Source organism: Mustelus asterias, chromosome 4 (genome assembly GCF_964213995.1).
Source record: "Mustelus asterias chromosome 4, sMusAst1.hap1.1, whole genome shotgun sequence".
NCBI lineage: Eukaryota > Metazoa > Chordata > Chondrichthyes > Carcharhiniformes > Triakidae > Mustelus > Mustelus asterias.
In genome coordinates this window covers 36,648,488-36,667,636 of record NC_135804.1, presented here as the reverse complement: position 1 = coordinate 36,667,636, position 19,149 = coordinate 36,648,488, and the positions used below count along the sequence as shown (strand labels likewise).

At 44.1% G+C, this 19,149-nt stretch overlaps 1 protein-coding gene across 7 annotated transcripts in view; it reads left to right on the top strand.

Annotated features, from left to right (window-relative positions):
• abcc12 (ATP-binding cassette, sub-family C (CFTR/MRP), member 12) overlaps positions 1-19,149 on the top strand; it is a 131,334-nt gene that overhangs the window by 72,977 nt on the left and 39,208 nt on the right. For 4 of the 7 annotated variants that reach the window (XM_078210840.1, XM_078210842.1, XM_078210838.1 and 1 more), the window contains exons 13-17: positions 4,985-5,057; positions 5,161-5,364; positions 7,686-7,820; positions 13,615-13,714; positions 16,890-16,979. In XM_078210840.1, the coding sequence (XP_078066966.1) occupies positions 4,985-5,057; positions 5,161-5,364; positions 7,686-7,820; positions 13,615-13,714; positions 16,890-16,979 (602 nt within the window). The remainder of the gene's footprint in view (positions 1-4,984; positions 5,058-5,160; positions 5,365-7,685; positions 7,821-13,614; positions 13,715-16,889; positions 16,980-19,149) is intronic. The other 3 variants (XM_078210843.1, XM_078210841.1, XM_078210844.1) reach the window with 3 other exon arrangements.

Below are 19,149 nucleotides of genomic sequence, written 5' to 3'. Positions count from 1 at the left end.
TGGTGTTAGTCTGTGTGACTGGGGAATGTGTTGCACTGTGTGACTGGGGGATGTATTATACTGTGTGACTGGGGCTGTGTTACACTGTGACTGGGGAATGTGTTACACTGTGTGACTGGGGATGTGTTACACTGTGTGACTGGGGATGTGTTACACTGTGTGACTGGGGATGTGTTACACTGTGTGACTGGGGATGTGTTACACTGTGTGACTGGGGGATGTATTATACTGTGTGACTGGGGAATGTGTTACACTGTGACTGGGGAATGTGTTGCACTGTGTGACTGGGGATGTGTTACACTGTGACTGGGGAATGTGTTGCACTGTGTGATAGGAGAATGTGTTACACTGTGTGATAGGAGAATGTGTTACACTGTGTGACTGGGAGGTGTGTTACACTGTGTGACTGGGGGAGTGTGTTGCACTGTGTGACTGGGGATGTGTTACACTGTGTGACTGGGGATGTGTTACACTGTGTGACAGGGGAATGTGTTGCACTGTGTGACTGGGGATGTGTTACACTGTGACTGGGGAATGTGTTACACTGTGTGACTGGGGGAGTGTGTTGTACTGTGTGACAGGGGAATGTGTTACACTGTGTGACAGGGGAATGTGTTACACTGTGTGACTGGGGCTGTGTTACACTGTGACTGGGGAATGTGTTACACTGTGTGACTGGGGATGTGTTACACTGTGACTGGGGAATGTGTTACACTGTGACTGGGGATGTGTTGTACTGTGTGACTGGGGATGTGTTACACTGTGACTGGGGAATGTGTTGTACTGTGTGACTGGGGATGTGTTACACTGTGACTGGGGAATGTGTTACACTGTGTGACTGGGGATGTGTTACACTGTGACTGGGGAATGTGTTACACTGTGTGACTGGGGATGTGTTACACTGTGACTGGGGAATGTGTTACACTGTGACTGGGGATGTGTTACACTGTGTGACTGGGGATGTGTTACACTGTGACTGGGGAATGTGTTGTACTGTGTGACTGGGGCTGTGTTACACTGTGACTGGGGAATGTGTTACACTGTGTGACTGGGGATGTGTTACACTGTGACTGGGGAATGTGTTACACTGTGACTGGGGATGTGTTACACTGTGACTGGGGAATGTGTTGTACTGTGTGACTGGGGATGTGTTACACTGTGACTGGGGAATGTGTTACACTGTGTGACTGGGGCTGTGTTACACTGTGACTGGGGAATGTGTTACACTGTGTGACTGGGGATGTGTTACACTGTGACTGGGGAATGTGTTGTACTGTGTGACTGGGGCTGTGTTACACTGTGACTGGGGAATGTGTTACACTGTGTGACTGGGGATGTGTTACACTGTGACTGGGGAATGTGTTACACTGTGACTGGGGATGTGTTACACTGTGACTGGGGAATGTGTTGTACTGTGTGACTGGGGATGTGTTACACTGTGACTGGGGAATGTGTTACACTGTGTGACTGGGGCTGTGTTACACTGTGACTGGGGAATGTGTTACACTGTGTGACTGGGGATGTGTTACACTGTGACTGGGGAATGTGTTGTACTGTGTGACTGGGGATGTGTTACACTGTGACTGGGGAATGTGTTGTACTGTGTGACTGGGGCTGTGTTACACTGTGACTGGGGAATGTGTTACACTGTGTGACTGGGGCTGTGTTACACTGTGACTGGGGAATGTGTTACACTGTGTGACTGGGGAATGTGTTACACTGTGTGACTGGGGCTGTGTTACACTGTGACTGGGGAATGTGTTACACTGTGTGACTGGGGCTGTGTTACACTGTGACTGGGGAATGTGTTACACTGTGTGACTGGGGATGTGTTACACTGTGACTGGGGAATGTGTTGTACTGTGTGACTGGGGATGTGTTACACTGTGACTGGGGAATGTGTTACACTGTGTGACTGGGGAATGTGTTACACTGTGTGACTGGGGCTGTGTTACACTGTGACTGGGGAATGTGTTACACTGTGTGACTGGGGAATGTGTTACACTGTGTGACTGGGGCTGTGTTACACTGTGACTGGGGAATGTGTTACACTGTGTGACTGGGGCTGTGTTACACTGTGACTGGGGAATGTGTTACACTGTGTGACTGGGGAATGTGTTACACTGTGTGACTGGGGCTGTGTTACACTGTGACTGGGGAATGTGTTACACTGTGACTGGGGAATGTGTTACACTGTGTGACTGGGGAATGTGTTACACTGTGACTGGGGATGTGTTACACTGTGACTGGGGAATGTGTTACACTGTGTGACTGGGGAATGTGTTACACTGTGACTGGGGAATGTGTTACACTGTGTGACTGGGGAATGTGTTACACTGTGTGACTGGTGAATGTGTTACACTGTGACTGGGGATGTGTTACACTGTGACTGGGGAATGTGTTGTACTGTGTGACTGGGGATGTGTTACACTGTGACTGGGGAATGTGTTGTACTGTGTGACTGGGGATGTGTTACACTGTGACTGGGGAATGTGTTACACTGTGTGACTGGGGAATGTGTTACACTGTGTGACTGGGGATGTGTTACACTGTGACTGGGGAATGTGTTGTACTGTGTGACTGGGGATGTGTTACACTGTGACTGGGGAATGTGTTGTACTGTGTGACTGGGGATGTGTTACACTGTGTGACTGGGGATGTGTTACACTGTGACTGGGGAATGTGTTACACTGTGTGACTGGGGATGTGTTACACTGTGACTGGGGAATGTGTTGTACTGTGTGACTGGGGATGTGTTACACTGTGACTGGGGAATGTGTTACACTGTGTGACTGGGGAATGTGTTACACTGTGTGACAGGGGAATGTGTTACACTGTGACTGGGGAATGTGTTACACTGTGTGACTGGGGATGTGTTACACTGTGACTGGGGAATGTGTTACACTGTGTGACTGGGAGGTGTGTTACACTGTGTGACAGGGGAATGTGTTACACTGTGTGACTGGGGATGTGTTACACTGTGACTGGGGAATGTGTTACACTGTGTGACTGGGGATGTGTTACACTGTGACTGGGGAATGTGTTACACTGTGTGACTGGGGGAGGTGTGTTACACTGTGTGACAGGGGAATGTGTTACACTGTGTGACAGGGGAATGTGTTACACTGTGTGACAGGGGAATGTGTTACACTGTGTGACAGGGGAATGTGTTACACTGTGTGACTGGGAGGTGTGTTACGCTGTGTGTATCAGGGGAATGTGTTACACTGTGTGACAGGGATGTGTTGCACTGTGTGACAGGGGAATGTTTTACACTGTGTGACAGGGGAATGTGTTGTACTGTGTGACTGGGGCTGTGTTACACTGTGACTGGGGAATGTGTTACACTGTGACTGGGGAATGTGTTACACTGTGACTGGGGAATGTGTTACACTGTGTGACTGGGGAATGTGTTACACTTTGCGACTGGGGAGTGTGTTACACTGTGTGACAGGGGAATGTGTTACACTGTGTGACAGGGGAATGTGTTACACTGTGACAGGGGAATGTGTTACACTGTGACAGGGGAATGTTACACTTTGCGACTGGGGAGTGTGTTACACTTTGTGACTGGGGGATGTATTATACTGTGTGACTGGGGATGTGTTACACTGTGACTGGGGAATGTGTTACACTGTGTGACTGGGGGAGTGTGTTGTACTGTGTGACTGGGGAATGTGTTACACTGTGACTGGGGAATGTGTTACACTGTGACTGGGGAATGTGTTGTACTGTGTGACTGGGGCTGTGTTACACTGTGACTGGGGAATGTGTTACACTGTGACTGGGGAATGTGTTGTACTGTGTGACTGGGGCTGTGTTACACTGTGACTGGGGATGTGTTACACTGTGACTGGGGCTGTGTTACACTGTGACTGGGGAATGTGTTACACTGTGTGACAGGGGAATGTGTTGTACTGTGTGACTGGGGAATGTGTTACACTTTGCGACTGGGGAGTGTGTTACACTGTGTGACAGGGGAATGTGTTACACTGTGTGACAGGGGAATGTGTTACACTGTGACAGGGGAATGTGTTACACTGTGACAGGGGAATGTTACACTTTGCGACTGGGGAGTGTGTTACACTTTGTGACTGGGGAATGTGTTACACTTTGTGACTGGGGAATGTGTTACACTTTGCGACTGGGGAGTGTGTTACACTGTGTGACAGGGGAATGTGTTACACTGTGTGACAGGGGAATGTGTTACACTGTGACAGGGGAATGTGTTACACTGTGACTGGGGAATGTTACACTTTGCGACTGGGGAATGTGTTACACTTTGCGACTGGGGAGTGTGTTACACTGTGTGACAGGGGAATGTGTTACACTGTGTGACAGGGGAATGTGTTACACTGTGACTGGGGAATGTGTTACACTTTGTGACTGGGGAATGTGTTACACTTTGTGACTGGGGAATGTGTTACACTGTGTGACTGGGGAATGTGTTACACTGTGTGACTGGTGAATGTGTTACACTGTGTGAGTGGTGAATGTGTTACACTTTGCAACTGGGGAGTGTGTTACACTTTGTGACAGGGGAATGTGTTACACTGTGCGACTGGGGAATGTGTTACACTTTGCAACTGGGGAGTGTGTTACACTTTGTGACAGGGGAATGTGTTACACTGTGCGACTGGGGAATGTGTTACACTGTGTGAGTGGGGGATGTGTTACACTGTGCGACTGGGGAGTGTGTTACACTGTGTGACTGGGGAATGTGTTACACTGTGTGACTGGGGAGTGTGTTACACTGTGTGAGTGGGGGATGTGTTACACTGTGCGACTGGGGAGTGTGTTACACTGTGTGAGTGGGGGATGTGTTACACTGTGCGACTGGGGAGTGTGTTACACTGTGTGAGTGGAGGGTGGTTTTGCTCCATGTGATTGTGCCAACTCTGCAATTGCTTACATTGGAAAAAAGTAAGAATGATCCAGCTATAAAACATGTTCTGATCATGTTTAATTTGCTTATAACCTACAGGTATAAGAAAGTGATTGAAGTCTGCAGCCTGGAACAGGACCTGACCATACTCCCCTTTGGAGATTTAACTGAAGTAAGACATTTTAGTTAAGAATCAGAAGACTAATCTCAGAGATATTTAATCAGATATTCCATGTTAAATTACAATGCTAATGGATTTTTAAATTAAATCAAAGATAGGAGAAAGAGGGATCAATCTGTCAGGTGGGCAGAAACAACGAATCTGCATTGCTCGAGCTGTGTATGCAGACCAAGATATTTATCTGTTGGATGATCCCTTATCAGCTGTGGATGCACATGTTGGGAAACACATCTTTGAGCAGTGTGTCAAAAAAGCACTCCGGGACAAAACAGTGATTCTAGTCACTCACCAGCTCCAGGTGACGTACTGAAAAATTTACATTGTCATGGGGTGAGAGCGTGGTGAGATGAGGATTTAACATTAAATACTCTGTTAAGTGTGTAAAAGTGTGATAATTCGGGTCACATTTCCTTAGCCAACACCAGAAATGTGGCATCATCACCATAGATAAAGCAAAATACAGAAAGAGAAAGCACTGAAAACACAGGTCAGGCCAGGGACACATGAGTATGGACATGGGTTAGAACTGGCAGATGTTAGTCTTGAGCGCTATTTAGCAGCAAATGGAACAAAAGGCAGGAAGAAGGAAAAACACACAAATACATGGTATAATCTGTAAGGTGCTTGAGGGGAACAGACGAGGTTTAAAAGACAGGAGTAATTTGAAAATGAGACAACAGGAGACATCATGAGAGAAACCCATAGATACAATCGGTTATCTGCGAGACATGGACAGTGTAGAAATAGATGGAGGGGTAGGGGCTAGGTAGGTAACAAGATAAACAGGAAAAACTGTCCCCAATTGCCCAATAGTCTGGTGGGGAAAAAAAACAGGTCTACACCAAGCGTAACCAACACCTCCCTGGTATTGTGTTCTGATGGAAATTGTAGTAATTCAGGCAAATGCCAGTTTCCCATCACCAACACCCTTTATTGTGCACCAAGGGAAAGGGCTATGCTACGGCTTACAGTCAGGTAGTTTCTACCTCGGGGCCCACAACAACAGTCCAGGTTGAGTAATAGGTTGAAAACCCTCCCTCTGACCACTTCCCACTGAACAAGCCTCCACTCGCTCAATAAGGTAGCCCATACTCCACAATGATTACGGGGAGATCTATTGATGATCCCCCGTGGCTTTCATGTCCATCAAAACAGAAATCAAATCAATTAATTATTAGTATGTGAACTATATTTTTAAGCTTTTATGCAACCTTTCATTGAATTTAGTTTGATGCCTTTTTTGGAGATTATTATGCACTTGTTTCATTCACTGCTTTATCATTGATGTATGTCTGACAAAAGCCAATTGGATGGATGTCCCTTTGGGAATTCTCCTTGCCTCAGCTAGTTAATGGATGAGACGGATACAAACCCACCCAACTTTACCCAAGAAGGTGGTTCCGCAGACCCAGCAGAGTTACACATGAGTATGTCCTGGGAAAACAATCATGCTATTTATCCTTCACCAGAGAATTAGGACTTTACGGTCTCGCTTGACCCGAGACCGAAAAATCGTGCCCAAGGTCAACGGATGTTTCCATTGTCCGCCCCTCGCCCGCTCCAATTCCATGGCAGGTGGGTGGTAGAATTCCTGCGTTAGTCTCTGAATCTTATGAAGTTGGCACAGGAAGAAGTCTCACAACACCAGGTTAAAGTCCAACAGATTTATTTGGAATCACGAGCTTTTGGAGCGCTGCTCCTTTCTCAGGTGAGTGTCCCACCCCAGTTCAAAGCCGGGATCTCCAGTTTATGAAGTTGGCAATTTGACCTGAAATTTGCATGCACCAGATTACAGATGTCCTTGTTCCTTCGAAAATTGCCATGAATTTCTCTGCAGCGGTGGTGGGATATGTCAGATCAGCTTGTGTGTTGTGCATCTGTGGTATCTAATCTTTGTGTCCTGGTAGTGGTGGGCTCCCTCTTAGCTTACAATTATTTAAACATTGAATTCTGGATAAATATATCTGCATTCAAAACTCCCAATTTTCTCTGTAGAAAGATGTGTTTATCCGGGAATGTAAAATTCAGTAAAAATGATATTGCATTGAAAGGAACTACTTCAATATGAGTGCTATACTTCAACATTTATTGCACTAACATTGAATTCTATTTTGTTACTCATTTCTGAAAAGTTCACACTGCCTGTCAGAATATATTGTGACTTACCCCACTGTAATACCCCACTGTAATAACTGGGGCAGCATGGTGGCAGAGTGGTTAGCACTGCTGTCTCATAGAGCCAGGGATCTGGGTTCAATTCTTGGTTTGGATCACTGTCTGTGTGGAGTTTGCACGTTCTCCCTGTGTCTGCGTGGGTTATTTCCGGGTGCTCCTGTTTCCTCCCAAAGATGTGCAGTGAATTGGTGAATTGACTATGCTAAATTCTCCCTCAGTGTACCCGAACAGGCGCCGGAGTGTGGCGACTAGGTGATTTTCACAGTGCCTTGTGAATGTAAGCCTTCTTGTGTGTAATAAATGAACTTTACTTTAATATGAGGGTAGCTTTTATAGAAGGGGTACAGAGTTTCCTATTTAAGACCACATGATGCTATGCAAAAGTATCGTGATTGATAGAATTGTACAAGTAACGCATGTTCATTTTTCAAAATTTACCTTTAGTATTTGGAAGAGTGTGATCAAATCATTTTATTGGAGGATGGGAAAATTAAAGAAAAAGGAAAACATGAGTTACTAATGAACAAAAACGGACACTATGCCAATCTGATTAACAATTACCAAATGAACCAACCAAATGTAAGAAAACAACAGAATGTTTATTTGAAATGTATAATGCTTCTCTGACCATCTTACGCCTTGTACCAGCTGAACTCGATGTCAAAGTGCTTAGCAATAGCCAGGTCAGCTGCTGTCAGCCATGGCTCAGTTGGTAGTGCTGTTACATCTAAGATACATGGTTCTCGTGCGAGTGCCGTTCCAGAGCTTGAGTACAAGAATCAAGATTGACAGTGCAGTACCGTAGTATCTTTTTGGGTGAGATGTTAAACTGAGGAACCATCTTCCCATTTGGGTGGATGTAAAAGATGCCATGCCACTGTTTCGAAGGAGAGCAGGGGAGTTAGCCCTGGACAGTATTTATCCCTCGATCAACATCACAAGATCAGATTATCTGGTCATTATCACATTGTTTGTAGGAATTCACGGTGCGCAAATTGGCTGCTTGTTTCCCACATTGTAATCATGGCTACCCTTGAAAAATGTAATTTATTGGTTGTAAAGCATTTTGAGATGTCTGGGGTGGTTGTGAACTCACCATAGAAATGCAAATCTATTTTTTCTTTCATGCGATATACATTGCATTTATCACTCACAAGGTAATACAGCATTCCATTTAAGCGTATAATAAGGGCCAACTTACATATGTACATTGGAAGTATTCATTAAGAGAATATTTAATAGCATTTAATCCAAACAAAATAAAATACAAGCAAGATCAGTAATTTTAAAGTCAGGGAGGAAAAACATCAGCTGCCGCGTGAATTTTATGCTGTTATATTAATATTTAGGTCACTAGAGAAATCCTTGAGCTTGCAATGCTTTAATTAGTCAGCTAACTGGAAGTGGGATAATTAGGCCTTTGCTGTTAAAGAGTTATGTTACAGTCATGTCTCATTAATCCAACTCTTATTAATCTGACAACCTAATTTTAAGCAGAATTTTATCTTGATAAGGCAAGCAAATCCTGTGTTGAACTAATTCAGCTAACAAGGTTATCATTCTGGCATTAATGTGACATTATCAAAAATGTGAATATCTAAAAACTAAAGCTCTGGTTAAGAGTGATTGAACGATATAGCAATGACCACAGAGAAAGACGATTAAATACTCCATGAAATGCAGTTAGCTCCTCGGTGATGGGATATTGGGTAATATCATCTATAAAATGTATCTGATTGGATTTGATTGGAGGAAGTATAAGCATAGGAAGATACTGTAGAGTTTTCCTGAAGAATTTTCAAGAGTGAAGGAGGGATTTTGTAGCATTTGTGCTTGGTTGATGAAACGGATGTGGCAGAATCCATAAAAAGGCAGCGACCTGTAGAAAAAGTAGACTTATTGGGCCAGGTGGTGCGTTCTAATACCAGGACCAGGATTTTACCCCCCCTCCCACCCAGTGGGATATTACCGTCAATGGCAATTTAAATGGTCCGCCACATCCACCAGGAGGTGACGGGGGGGGGAAACATACCATTGCAGAGCTGTAAACTCCTGACCTTTACTTTGTAGAAACATAGAAAATAGGAGCAGGAGTAGACAATTCAGCCCTTTGAGTCTGCTCCACCATTCATTATGATCATAGTTGATCATCAATTCAGTAACCTGATCCCACCTTCCCCCCATATCCTTTGGTCCCCTTCACCCTAAGAGCTATATCTAATTCCTTCTTGAAAACATACAATGTTTTGGCCTCAACTGCTTTGAGTCCTAATAGGCTTACCCCGTATCCTCATACTGTAACCCCTGGTTCTGGACACCTCCCTTATCAGTAACATCCTTCCTCTATCTACCCTGTCTGGTCCGTTAGAATTGTATAGGTTTCTATGAGATTCCCCACATATTCATAGAAATTCATAGAAACCCTACAGTGCAGAAAGAGGCCATCTGGCCCATCAAGTCTGCACCGACCACAATCCCACCCAGGCCCTACCCCCATATCTACCCACTAATCCCTCTAACCTATGCATCTCAGATCACTAAGGGGCAATTTTAGCATGGCCAATCAACCTAACCCACACATCTTTGGACATATTCTTCTAAACTCCCGTGAATATAATCCTCACCAACTCAATACCTCCTCATATGTCAGTCCCACCATCCCAGGAATCAGTCTAGTAAACCTTCTCTGTACTCCCTCCAAAGCAAGAACATCCTTCCTCTGATAAGGAGACCAAAACTACACACAATATTCCAGGTGTGGCCTCACCAATTCCCTGTATAACTGCAGCAAGACAATTCTATTCCTGCACTCGAATCCTCTCGCTTTGAAGACCAACATACCATTTGCCTTCTTTACCGCTTGTTGCACCTGCATGCTTACCTTCAGTGGCTGGTGAACAAGGACACGCAGATCTCATTGCACATTCCCCTCACTTAAGTTATAGCCATTCAGATAATAATTTTCCTTCCTATTTTTGCTACCAAAGTGGATAACCTTACATTTATCCACATTATATTGCATTTGGTATGCACTTTCCCACTTAGTTTGTCCAAATCTCACTGAAGCATCTCTGCATCCACCTCACAGCTCACCCTCCCACCCAGCTGTGTGTCATTTGCAAATTTAGAGATATAACATTTAGTTCCCTCGTCTAAATCATTAATATATACATGAATAGCTGGGATCCTAGCACCGATCCCTGTGATATCACACTAGTCACTGCCTGCTATTCGGAAAATGACCCGTTTGTTCCTACTCTCTGTTTCCTGTCTGCCAAAGTTTTCTAACCATCTCAATACACTACCCCAATCCCATGCACTTTAATTTTACACATTAATCTCTTATGGGAGACTTTGTCAAAAGCCTTCTGATAGTCCACATAAACCCACTGGCTCCCCCTCATTAATTCTACCAGTTACATCCTCAAAGAATCCCAGTAGATTTGTCAAGCATTTGTAAATCCATGCTGCCTCTGTCCAATTCTACCACTGTGCCCTGCTATAAAATCTTTGATAATGGACTCTAGAATTTTCCCCACTATTGATGTCAGGCTGACTGGTCTATAATTTCTTCTTTTCTCTCCACCTCCCTTTTTAACTAGTGGGGTTAAATTAGCAAAAACAAAATTGCTGGAGATATTGCAAATCTGAAATAAGAGCAGAAAATGTTGGAATTACTCAGAAGGTCGGTCAGCATTTTCACCTAGATAACAAAGACACCCATGTCAGACTCCTATTCATTGACAGCTCAGCCTTCAACACCATCACTCCTATGAAACTCATCTCTAAACTCCGTTGCCTGGGCCTCGGTTCCTCCCTCTGCGACTGGATCCTGAACTTCTGAACCCACAGACCACAATCAGCAAGGATAGGCAACAACACCACCTCCATGATCGGTACCCCACAAGGCTGTGTTCTCAGCCCCCTACTATACTCCTTACACACCTATGATTGTGTGGCCAAATTCCCCTCCAACTCGATTTTCAAGTTTGCTGACAACACCACTGTAGTGGGTTGGATCTCAAACAATGACGAGACAGAGTACAGGAATGAGAGAGAGAATCTGGTGAACTGGTGCGGTGACAATAATCTCTCCCTCAATGGCAGCAAAACAAAGGAGATTGTCATTGACTTCAGGAAGCGTAGTGGAGAACATGCCCATCTACATCAACGGGGACGAAGTAGCAAGGGTTGAGAGCTTCAAGTTTTTAGGTGTCCAGATCACCAACAACCTGGCCCGGTCCCCCCATGCCGACACTATAGTTAAGAAAGCTCACCAATGCTTCGACTTCCTCAGAAGACCCCCTCATCAGTACTATTTTCATTTTTCTTCTCAGTATTTTAAGCCTTTTCTGACTATAAGGCAGATTTGTGGATTGGTTTCTCCCATTGTGAAATCCCGCTGACAGCACTGGTCAGGAAATTAGCGATCCACGGACCTTGATTTCCATCCATTCAAATGAACAACCAGAAAGCCAGGGCTCCATTTGATGGTTTCCTACTCAGAGCTCTCAATAATCCTGCTGAGAGAGCCCAATCAAGAAATTGGCCCTTTTTCTATTGTTGACTCTTTGTTTAATGCAATTGTTATTTGCAAATCTTCATTGTTGATTATTTGCTTCTACTCTGAAGTCACTCACTGTTTGCTGTTGCACTTTCTGTCACAATGCCCTGCAGTGTTAATAATATTTTCAGTGTATTGCAGAAATAATCAGTTCCCAAATGAAATTACACTTCTGTGTAGCATAGCCGAGAAAGATTACCTCTGTGTGATAAGACTGAATGGGCTGAGAATTTCACCAGATATCAAAATCTTTATTCAATGCCCCACCATGCTTATTATTTCAAATTAAAAATATGACCTTCATTGCTGGCAGAAAGTCTGTGTTTATGTATATATTAAGCAGCCAGCAAATTGAAAATAATGAGCAAATGGGTGTCTGGCTTTTCGAGCAGTGTTACATAGTCAAGTCAGGCACTGCTTTTGCTATCAGGAAGGTTGAAGGTGTTCAATAATCCAGGAGTTGCAGTACCAGGATACTTAGCGTGGCACCTGTTCAGTATTCACTGCAGGGTATTAACCTCTGAGCAAACAATATGTAACAGTGCCAAGTCACAGAGCATGAGAGCTTGGCAGAGACTATTTCCAGATCAAGTCATCCAGTGTGTCAGCCAAGGGATAGAGGTGCCAATGCCAGACTAGTGCAAATGGATCAATTCTTTACTTTTCCCCTTATTATAACTTTGTATCCAGTCATTAAGTGTGTACAGAAAACAAAACTTTGGCGTTTTTTTCTAAATATGGCTTAAAAAGCTACAAACGTGGATCAGCTGTTTCTCATTCCCACCTCATAAGTTATTTCCTTCGATTTAATTTAAATATGGATTGCGAAAGTAAGCTTTCAACAGTGCAAGAGGCAATTTAGCCCATCAAGGCTGCACTGACAACAAACCCTCCCAGGCCCTATTCCCGTAACCTCACGTATTTACCCTGCTAATTTCCCTGCCACTAAGGGGCAATTTAGCATGGTCAATCAACCTAATCCGCACATCTTTAGACTGTGGGAGGAAACTGGAGCATCCAGAGGAAACCCATGCAGACACGGGGAGAACATGCAAACTCTAGACAATGACCTGAGGCCAGAATGAAACCTAGGTCCCTGGCGCTGTGAAACAGCAGTGCTAACCACTGTGCCACCGTGCCACCCAAGTTTCAAATGTGAGAAAACTCTTAGTTACATGCGATCTTGATTCATCATAAAAACAAGGAAAAGTAATGCAAGATTCTCAGTGACATGATCGTGGGACTCTGCTCAAGGAAATATATAACTTCCGCAAACCCTTCTCTTCACTTACAACAGATAAGAAGCAAATTAAAAATAACAAAGACAATGGTTAGAGAAAACAGATATGAATCTTAAATGGCTTATGGTGCTGCAATAGCAGGAATTTGGTCATTCCTGGTCACCAGATTGAGTTGGATCCAAAATCCCTCCTGCAAGTCCAGAACTGATCAAATTCCTGCAGTTGAGGTCAGCCTGAGATGTATAACTACATACTAGAAAGACCAAGAGTAATTAGTCATAGCCACAAGAGACTATAGCATCTCATTCTGTTAGAGAGAGAGAGAGAGAATTCTAAATGGTTCTAAAACTTGAAGGGCACCAGTCAGTACCAAGCACGAGGTAAGGCAAGGAGATAGTGCTCTGGGAACTACCACAGGTGATACAGGGATTGAACACCTGCCATTGGCATAATTGTGCACCACACTCCAGCTACCTAGCCAACTGAACTAATCCACAGAGACTTGAACAGTTAGACTAAAAATGCCGTGTTGATTTATAGTTCAATGTTTCTTCCATTCTGCATTCAGAGTTCGGAAGAGGACAACATGATACCACTTAGCTCTGATATAGGAAAGCTGGATGAAGCTTCTCCTTCAAGCACAAGGTTAAAAGGCTTGGACAATGCTGGTAAGTGTGCCATCTTTAAGAAGTGCATTTTACATAAAACTGTATTGCGAACAGAGGTAGGCCATTGAACTCTTCAAGTATGTTCTGCCATTCAACTAGATCTTTTACCCACTTCTGCTCCATATAATTTGTAGCCTTGCCAAAAGAAACATAGTGATCTTTGATGCACCATCAATTGAGCAAAGACTAATTTGCAAGAACAAATAGGCTTTAATTAGCAAAAGACTTGGAGCACACCGATGCCGATGAACTGGTCCCGACTGAGGCAGAGGGGTGGGGAGCAGTCGCCTTCATACCTGGACCGGGGGGGGGAGGAGTCTCGGGTAGGGCCGGCAGGGATGTGTCCAGGCATGTCACATATACAGGTAATAAGCTAACAGTGGTTTACCACAATCTTAGTCTTGGAAATTTCAATTAGCTGAGTATCCAGAGCCTTTTGAAAGTGAGTTTATCACTACCATTCATGATAAAAAATCTTTCTTGATTTCATTCCTAATTGGTCTTTGTTTAATTCTGTTCTGGATATGCCCACCATGCAGAAGAAATCCTTTCTCTCTACCTACCCTTTTTGAATTTTTCATTTAAAAAAAATCACTCCTCAACCATCTAAACTTGGGGGAATACAAACTAAGTTTAGGCATCCTGCCCTCCTAATCCAATCCTTTAAATCTCAATATCACTCTTATCCTGTAGGGAAAGAAATCTACCATCCTTACCTGCTCTGGTCTAGATGTGACCCCAGATCCACAGCAATGTGGTTGACTCTTAAATCTCTGCTGCGTGGGTTTCCTCTGGGTGCTCCGGTTTCCTCCCACAGTCCAAAGATGTGAGGGTTAGGTTGATTGGCCATGCTAAAATTGCCCCTTAGTGTCCTGAGATGCGTAGGTTAGAGGGATTAGTGGGTAAAATATGTAGGGATATGGGGGTAGGGCCTGGGTGGGATTGTGGTTGGTGCAGACTTGATGGCCTCTTTCTGTACTGTAGGGTTTCTATGATTCTATGATCCTAAATGGCCTCACAATGTCCTTTAGGGAAGGAAATCTGCTGTCCTTACTTCGTCTGGCCTACATGTGATTCAAGAGCCACAACAATGTGGTTGACTCTTAACTGTCCTCCAAGGGCAATTGGGGATGGGCAAAAAATTCTGGCCAGCCAGTGAGGCCCATGTTCTACGAATGAATTGAAAATAAATAACCCACTCAGTTGTACCAAATTACTAGAGAAAAATCAAAAAAAGGAATGAAACTGGATGAACAATCCAGCATCAACCTAGGTACCTGAAATGACAATGGCATATACAGCCCTGTCGAATCTGCAGAGTCTTCCTTACTAACATCTGGGGCTTGTGTCAAAATTGGGAGAGCTGTTCACAGACTTAAAAAGTAATAGCCAGACATAATCATGTTCACCAAATCACACATTGCAAACAATGTCCCAGACACACCATTGCTATCTTGTGGTGTGTCCTGCCCCACCATCGGGACAGACCCACCAGAGATGGCAGCACAGTGGTATACAGGTAGGATGGAGTTGCCCTGGGAGTCTGCACCATTGACTATGGACCCGGTGAGATCTCATGGCACCTGGTCAAATATGGAAAGAAAATCTCCTGTTGATTACCACCTACTGTTCCCACTTAGCAGACTCACCGGTATTCCTTCATGTTGAATTCCAATTGGAAAAAGCACTGAGGGTGACAAGCGTGGGTGACTTCTGACTGAGTTGGTAGACTCCTAAAGGACATAGCTGCTAGACTGGGCCTGTGGCAGGCGGTGAGGAAACCAAGAAGAGGGAAAAACTTACTTGACATTTTCCTTATCAATCTACCTATCACAGTGACATCTGTCCATGACAGTATTGGTAGGAGAGACAACAGCACAGTGCTTGTGAAGACAAAGTCCCGTCTTCACATTGCAAATACTCTCCATCATGTTGTGTGGCACTAATACTCTGCTAAATGGGAACAATTTAGAACAGATCTAGCAACTTAAACCTTGACATCCATGAGGCAGTCTGCGCCATCAGCAGCAGCAGAACTGTATTCAACCACAATCTGTAGCCCGATGGCCCAGCATTTCCCGCACTCTCTGATTACCACCAAGCTAGAGGATCGCTCCTGGGTCAATGAAGAGTGGAGAAGGGTATGCCAAAAAAGTACCATCAGGCAAATTCAGGAGTCAATCTGGTGAAGCTATTACATGGGACTATTTGCATGCCAAATAGCAGAAGCAGCATGTGATAGACAGAGCTAAGTGATTCCATAACCAATGGATCAGATCTAAGCTCTGCAGTCCTGTCACACCCCGTTGTGAATGATGGTGGATAATTAAACAATTGGAGAAAAAGGTTCCACAAATATCCCCATCCTTAATGAGTGGGATGGAGGGGTGAGGTGGGGAGGAGCACAGCACGTCAGTTCATGAGATAAAGCCAACAAATCTGCAACCATCTTCAGCCAGAGGTGCTGGGTTGGATGATCCAACTCAGCCTCTTCCTGAGGCCCCCAGCATCACAGGTGTAATACTTCAGCCAATTCAATTCATTCTGTGTAATATCAAGAAGTGGCTGAAGGTACTGTAGTGATGCACCATCAATCAAGCAAAGACTAGTTTGTATGCAAGAACAAATAGGCTTTTATTAGCAAAAGACTTGGAGCACACCCATGCTGATGAACTGGTCCAGACTGAGGCAGGGGGGTGGGGAGCAGTCGCCTTTATACCTGGACCGGAGGGGGGAGGAGTCTCGGGTAGGGCTGGCAGGGATGTGTCCAGGCATGTCACATATACAGGTAATAAGCTAACAGTGGTTTACCACATGTAGTAAGGCTACTATCACCACTGGCAACATTCTGGTAGCAGTACTGAAGCCTTGTGCTCCAGATGCACACCCCCCACATCTTTCTACCCCCCTCTGCCAGCCAAACAATTCTCCCCCACCCTCCCCCAATTCCCGTACAGCTGCAATACTGGCAGTTACCTGGCAATGTGGAAAATTGACCAGGTATGTCCTGTCCACAAAAAACATGACAATCCAACACGAGCTTTTAGTGATTTATGTACATAGATACCTAAATCATTTCATTTATCATCTACTCCTAGTGTCTCATAAATTTGAAAATATTTACTCAGCGCAGTTTTAAATACAAAGTTTGTCAAAACTCTTTTGTAACTTTTAGCATTTGATATGACTGATGAGACAAATGATCCAGCGGAAGAAAATAGTGAGAACGAAAAACCAATGCAGCAGGATGGAAACCATAAAAAAGGTAAAACACTAAGAATAATATTAAAGTTTTTACACTGGCTTTGTGCTGTATTGAAATTTGCTGTAATAGGAATGCAAATTCTAACATTTAGCTGTTACACCACTAGGTGGTGTAGTATTATATTTTAACATTCAAATTGTTCAAAATGGGATACTAAAATAAATTATTTTTGTCGTGTAAACGATTAATGTAAATAGTCTAAATCATCAGATTTGTAAGATCACATGACAACAGAGAATGCTGAGGTCTAATAAGAGTTAAATTTAAAGTTTACCAATAGCCTTGTCTCCAGCAGTCACTATCAATCCCAACCGTGGGCAACCTCAGCTAAGATCCACAATCATAGAATCATAGAATCCTGCAGTGCAGAAGGAGACCATTCAGCCCATCGCGTCTCCACTGACCACAATCCCATCCAGGCCCTATCCCATAACCCCATGCATTTACCCTAGCTTGTCTCCCTGATACTAAGAGGATATTTAGCATAGCCAATGCACCTAACCCACACATCTTTGGACTGTGGGAGGAAACCCGAGCACCTGGAGGAAACCCACGCAGACACGGGGAGAACGTACAGACTCCACACAGACAGTGACCCAAGCCGGGAATCGAACCCGGGTCCCTGGCGCTGTGAGGCAGCGGTGCTAACCACTGTGCCACCGTATGATAACAGATGGTGATAGTGTAAAGGCAGTGGAATAAGCACCAAGTAAATGGCCCAGTGACTGAAAAAGCAGCAAGTAAAATGACTGCAAGGAAAGGGGACAGTGGGAACAAATGCCACAGAACTCAAGGGAAGGCTAGAGTGAAGAAAAGCCATGGAGAACCCTTACCAGAGTGCTTCAACCATGTGGCAGGCTTGGATCATGTAGCAGAGCTGGTGTCATGGGTTTCTCAGGTACAGAACTGCTTCGGAACCAGCAGAGAAGCCTAGTAAGGAACAGGTCACTACCCTTATCCATGCCATGTCAGTTGTGCAGGTGAAGCACTGGTCAAACGAGACATAAATAAAGAAACTGCAACATACAAAGATGTTATAAAAGCTTTTGATATAAATTTCAGTCCTAGCTGCAACAGAATTACAGAAAAGGTGCAGTTCAATAGACATATCCAAAGCCCAGGCAAGAACCTAGATTCCTTCGTTAACAATTTATATCAACTAATGGAGAATCACAAATATGGAGCCCTGAAAGCAAAGTCATTTGGGATTGCATTGTTGCAAAAGACTTTGAGGAGACTTTATCAGATTTTCGACAGTCAAAGGAAGATTTAACGGCATCAAATGCTAAGGGCAGAATTTCCCAAAATTGCACAGAGTGCTTGCTGGAGCAAGTGAGAAAAGCTGCGTGAAATGACTGTGAACTCAACTTCCCGTTCCTCTGCACATGCTTATTCCCTGCCTCACAGCAACAGATCAACAGACAGTAAGGTAGCAGCATGGTGAGTATCATGCAAAGCAAACCAGAAACTACAATCAATGCCATAGAGTACATAACTTGCCAGAACTCCAGGCAGGTGAGTCAAAATGGATTCAAGACCAAAATTGCGAAGGCCAAGTTTTGGAAAAAACACGACATCCAAAATCTTATCTCGTAGAGACTGAAAATGTACTAGTGAGATTTAAAAAAATTGTACCCATATCTAAAAGAAGAACTCATGGACCAGTTATCCAGAAGATCAGGAAGATGACCGGAACATTGATCTGATAGTCTCTGATGATTCACATACTCCTCTATTGAGTTCAAGAGAGATTATGGAAAACTTTAATCCAATACATCCTCCGAGAGCTGAGAATAAGGTCAGGGAGATTAGTGAAATCACTACAGCACAAGCTCTGTGAACCGAGGAAGAAGGCAGAGACTCTCGGGGAAGATGCAGGATCACATGAACTAGGCATATGAAATTTGTGATGGTACCATAAGCTCAACCTGTTAAAAGAACTTCCTATAATGCCTGAATGATTCTGCCACTTCTCACACCAGCCTCTTTCCTTTCTGGCCTCTATTGTGAATTTGATCGTTTAGTAACAAATTCTGGGCGGTGTTATGCAGACTGTAGCTGACTGCTCGGAACTGGTTAACATTCCTGGGAGGCGTTTCTCCTAAAGAAATTCGAAGTATCAAATTTGCGTAAAAATTGGAGTAAATCCTGCTTGTTTTTTTCAGCGGGA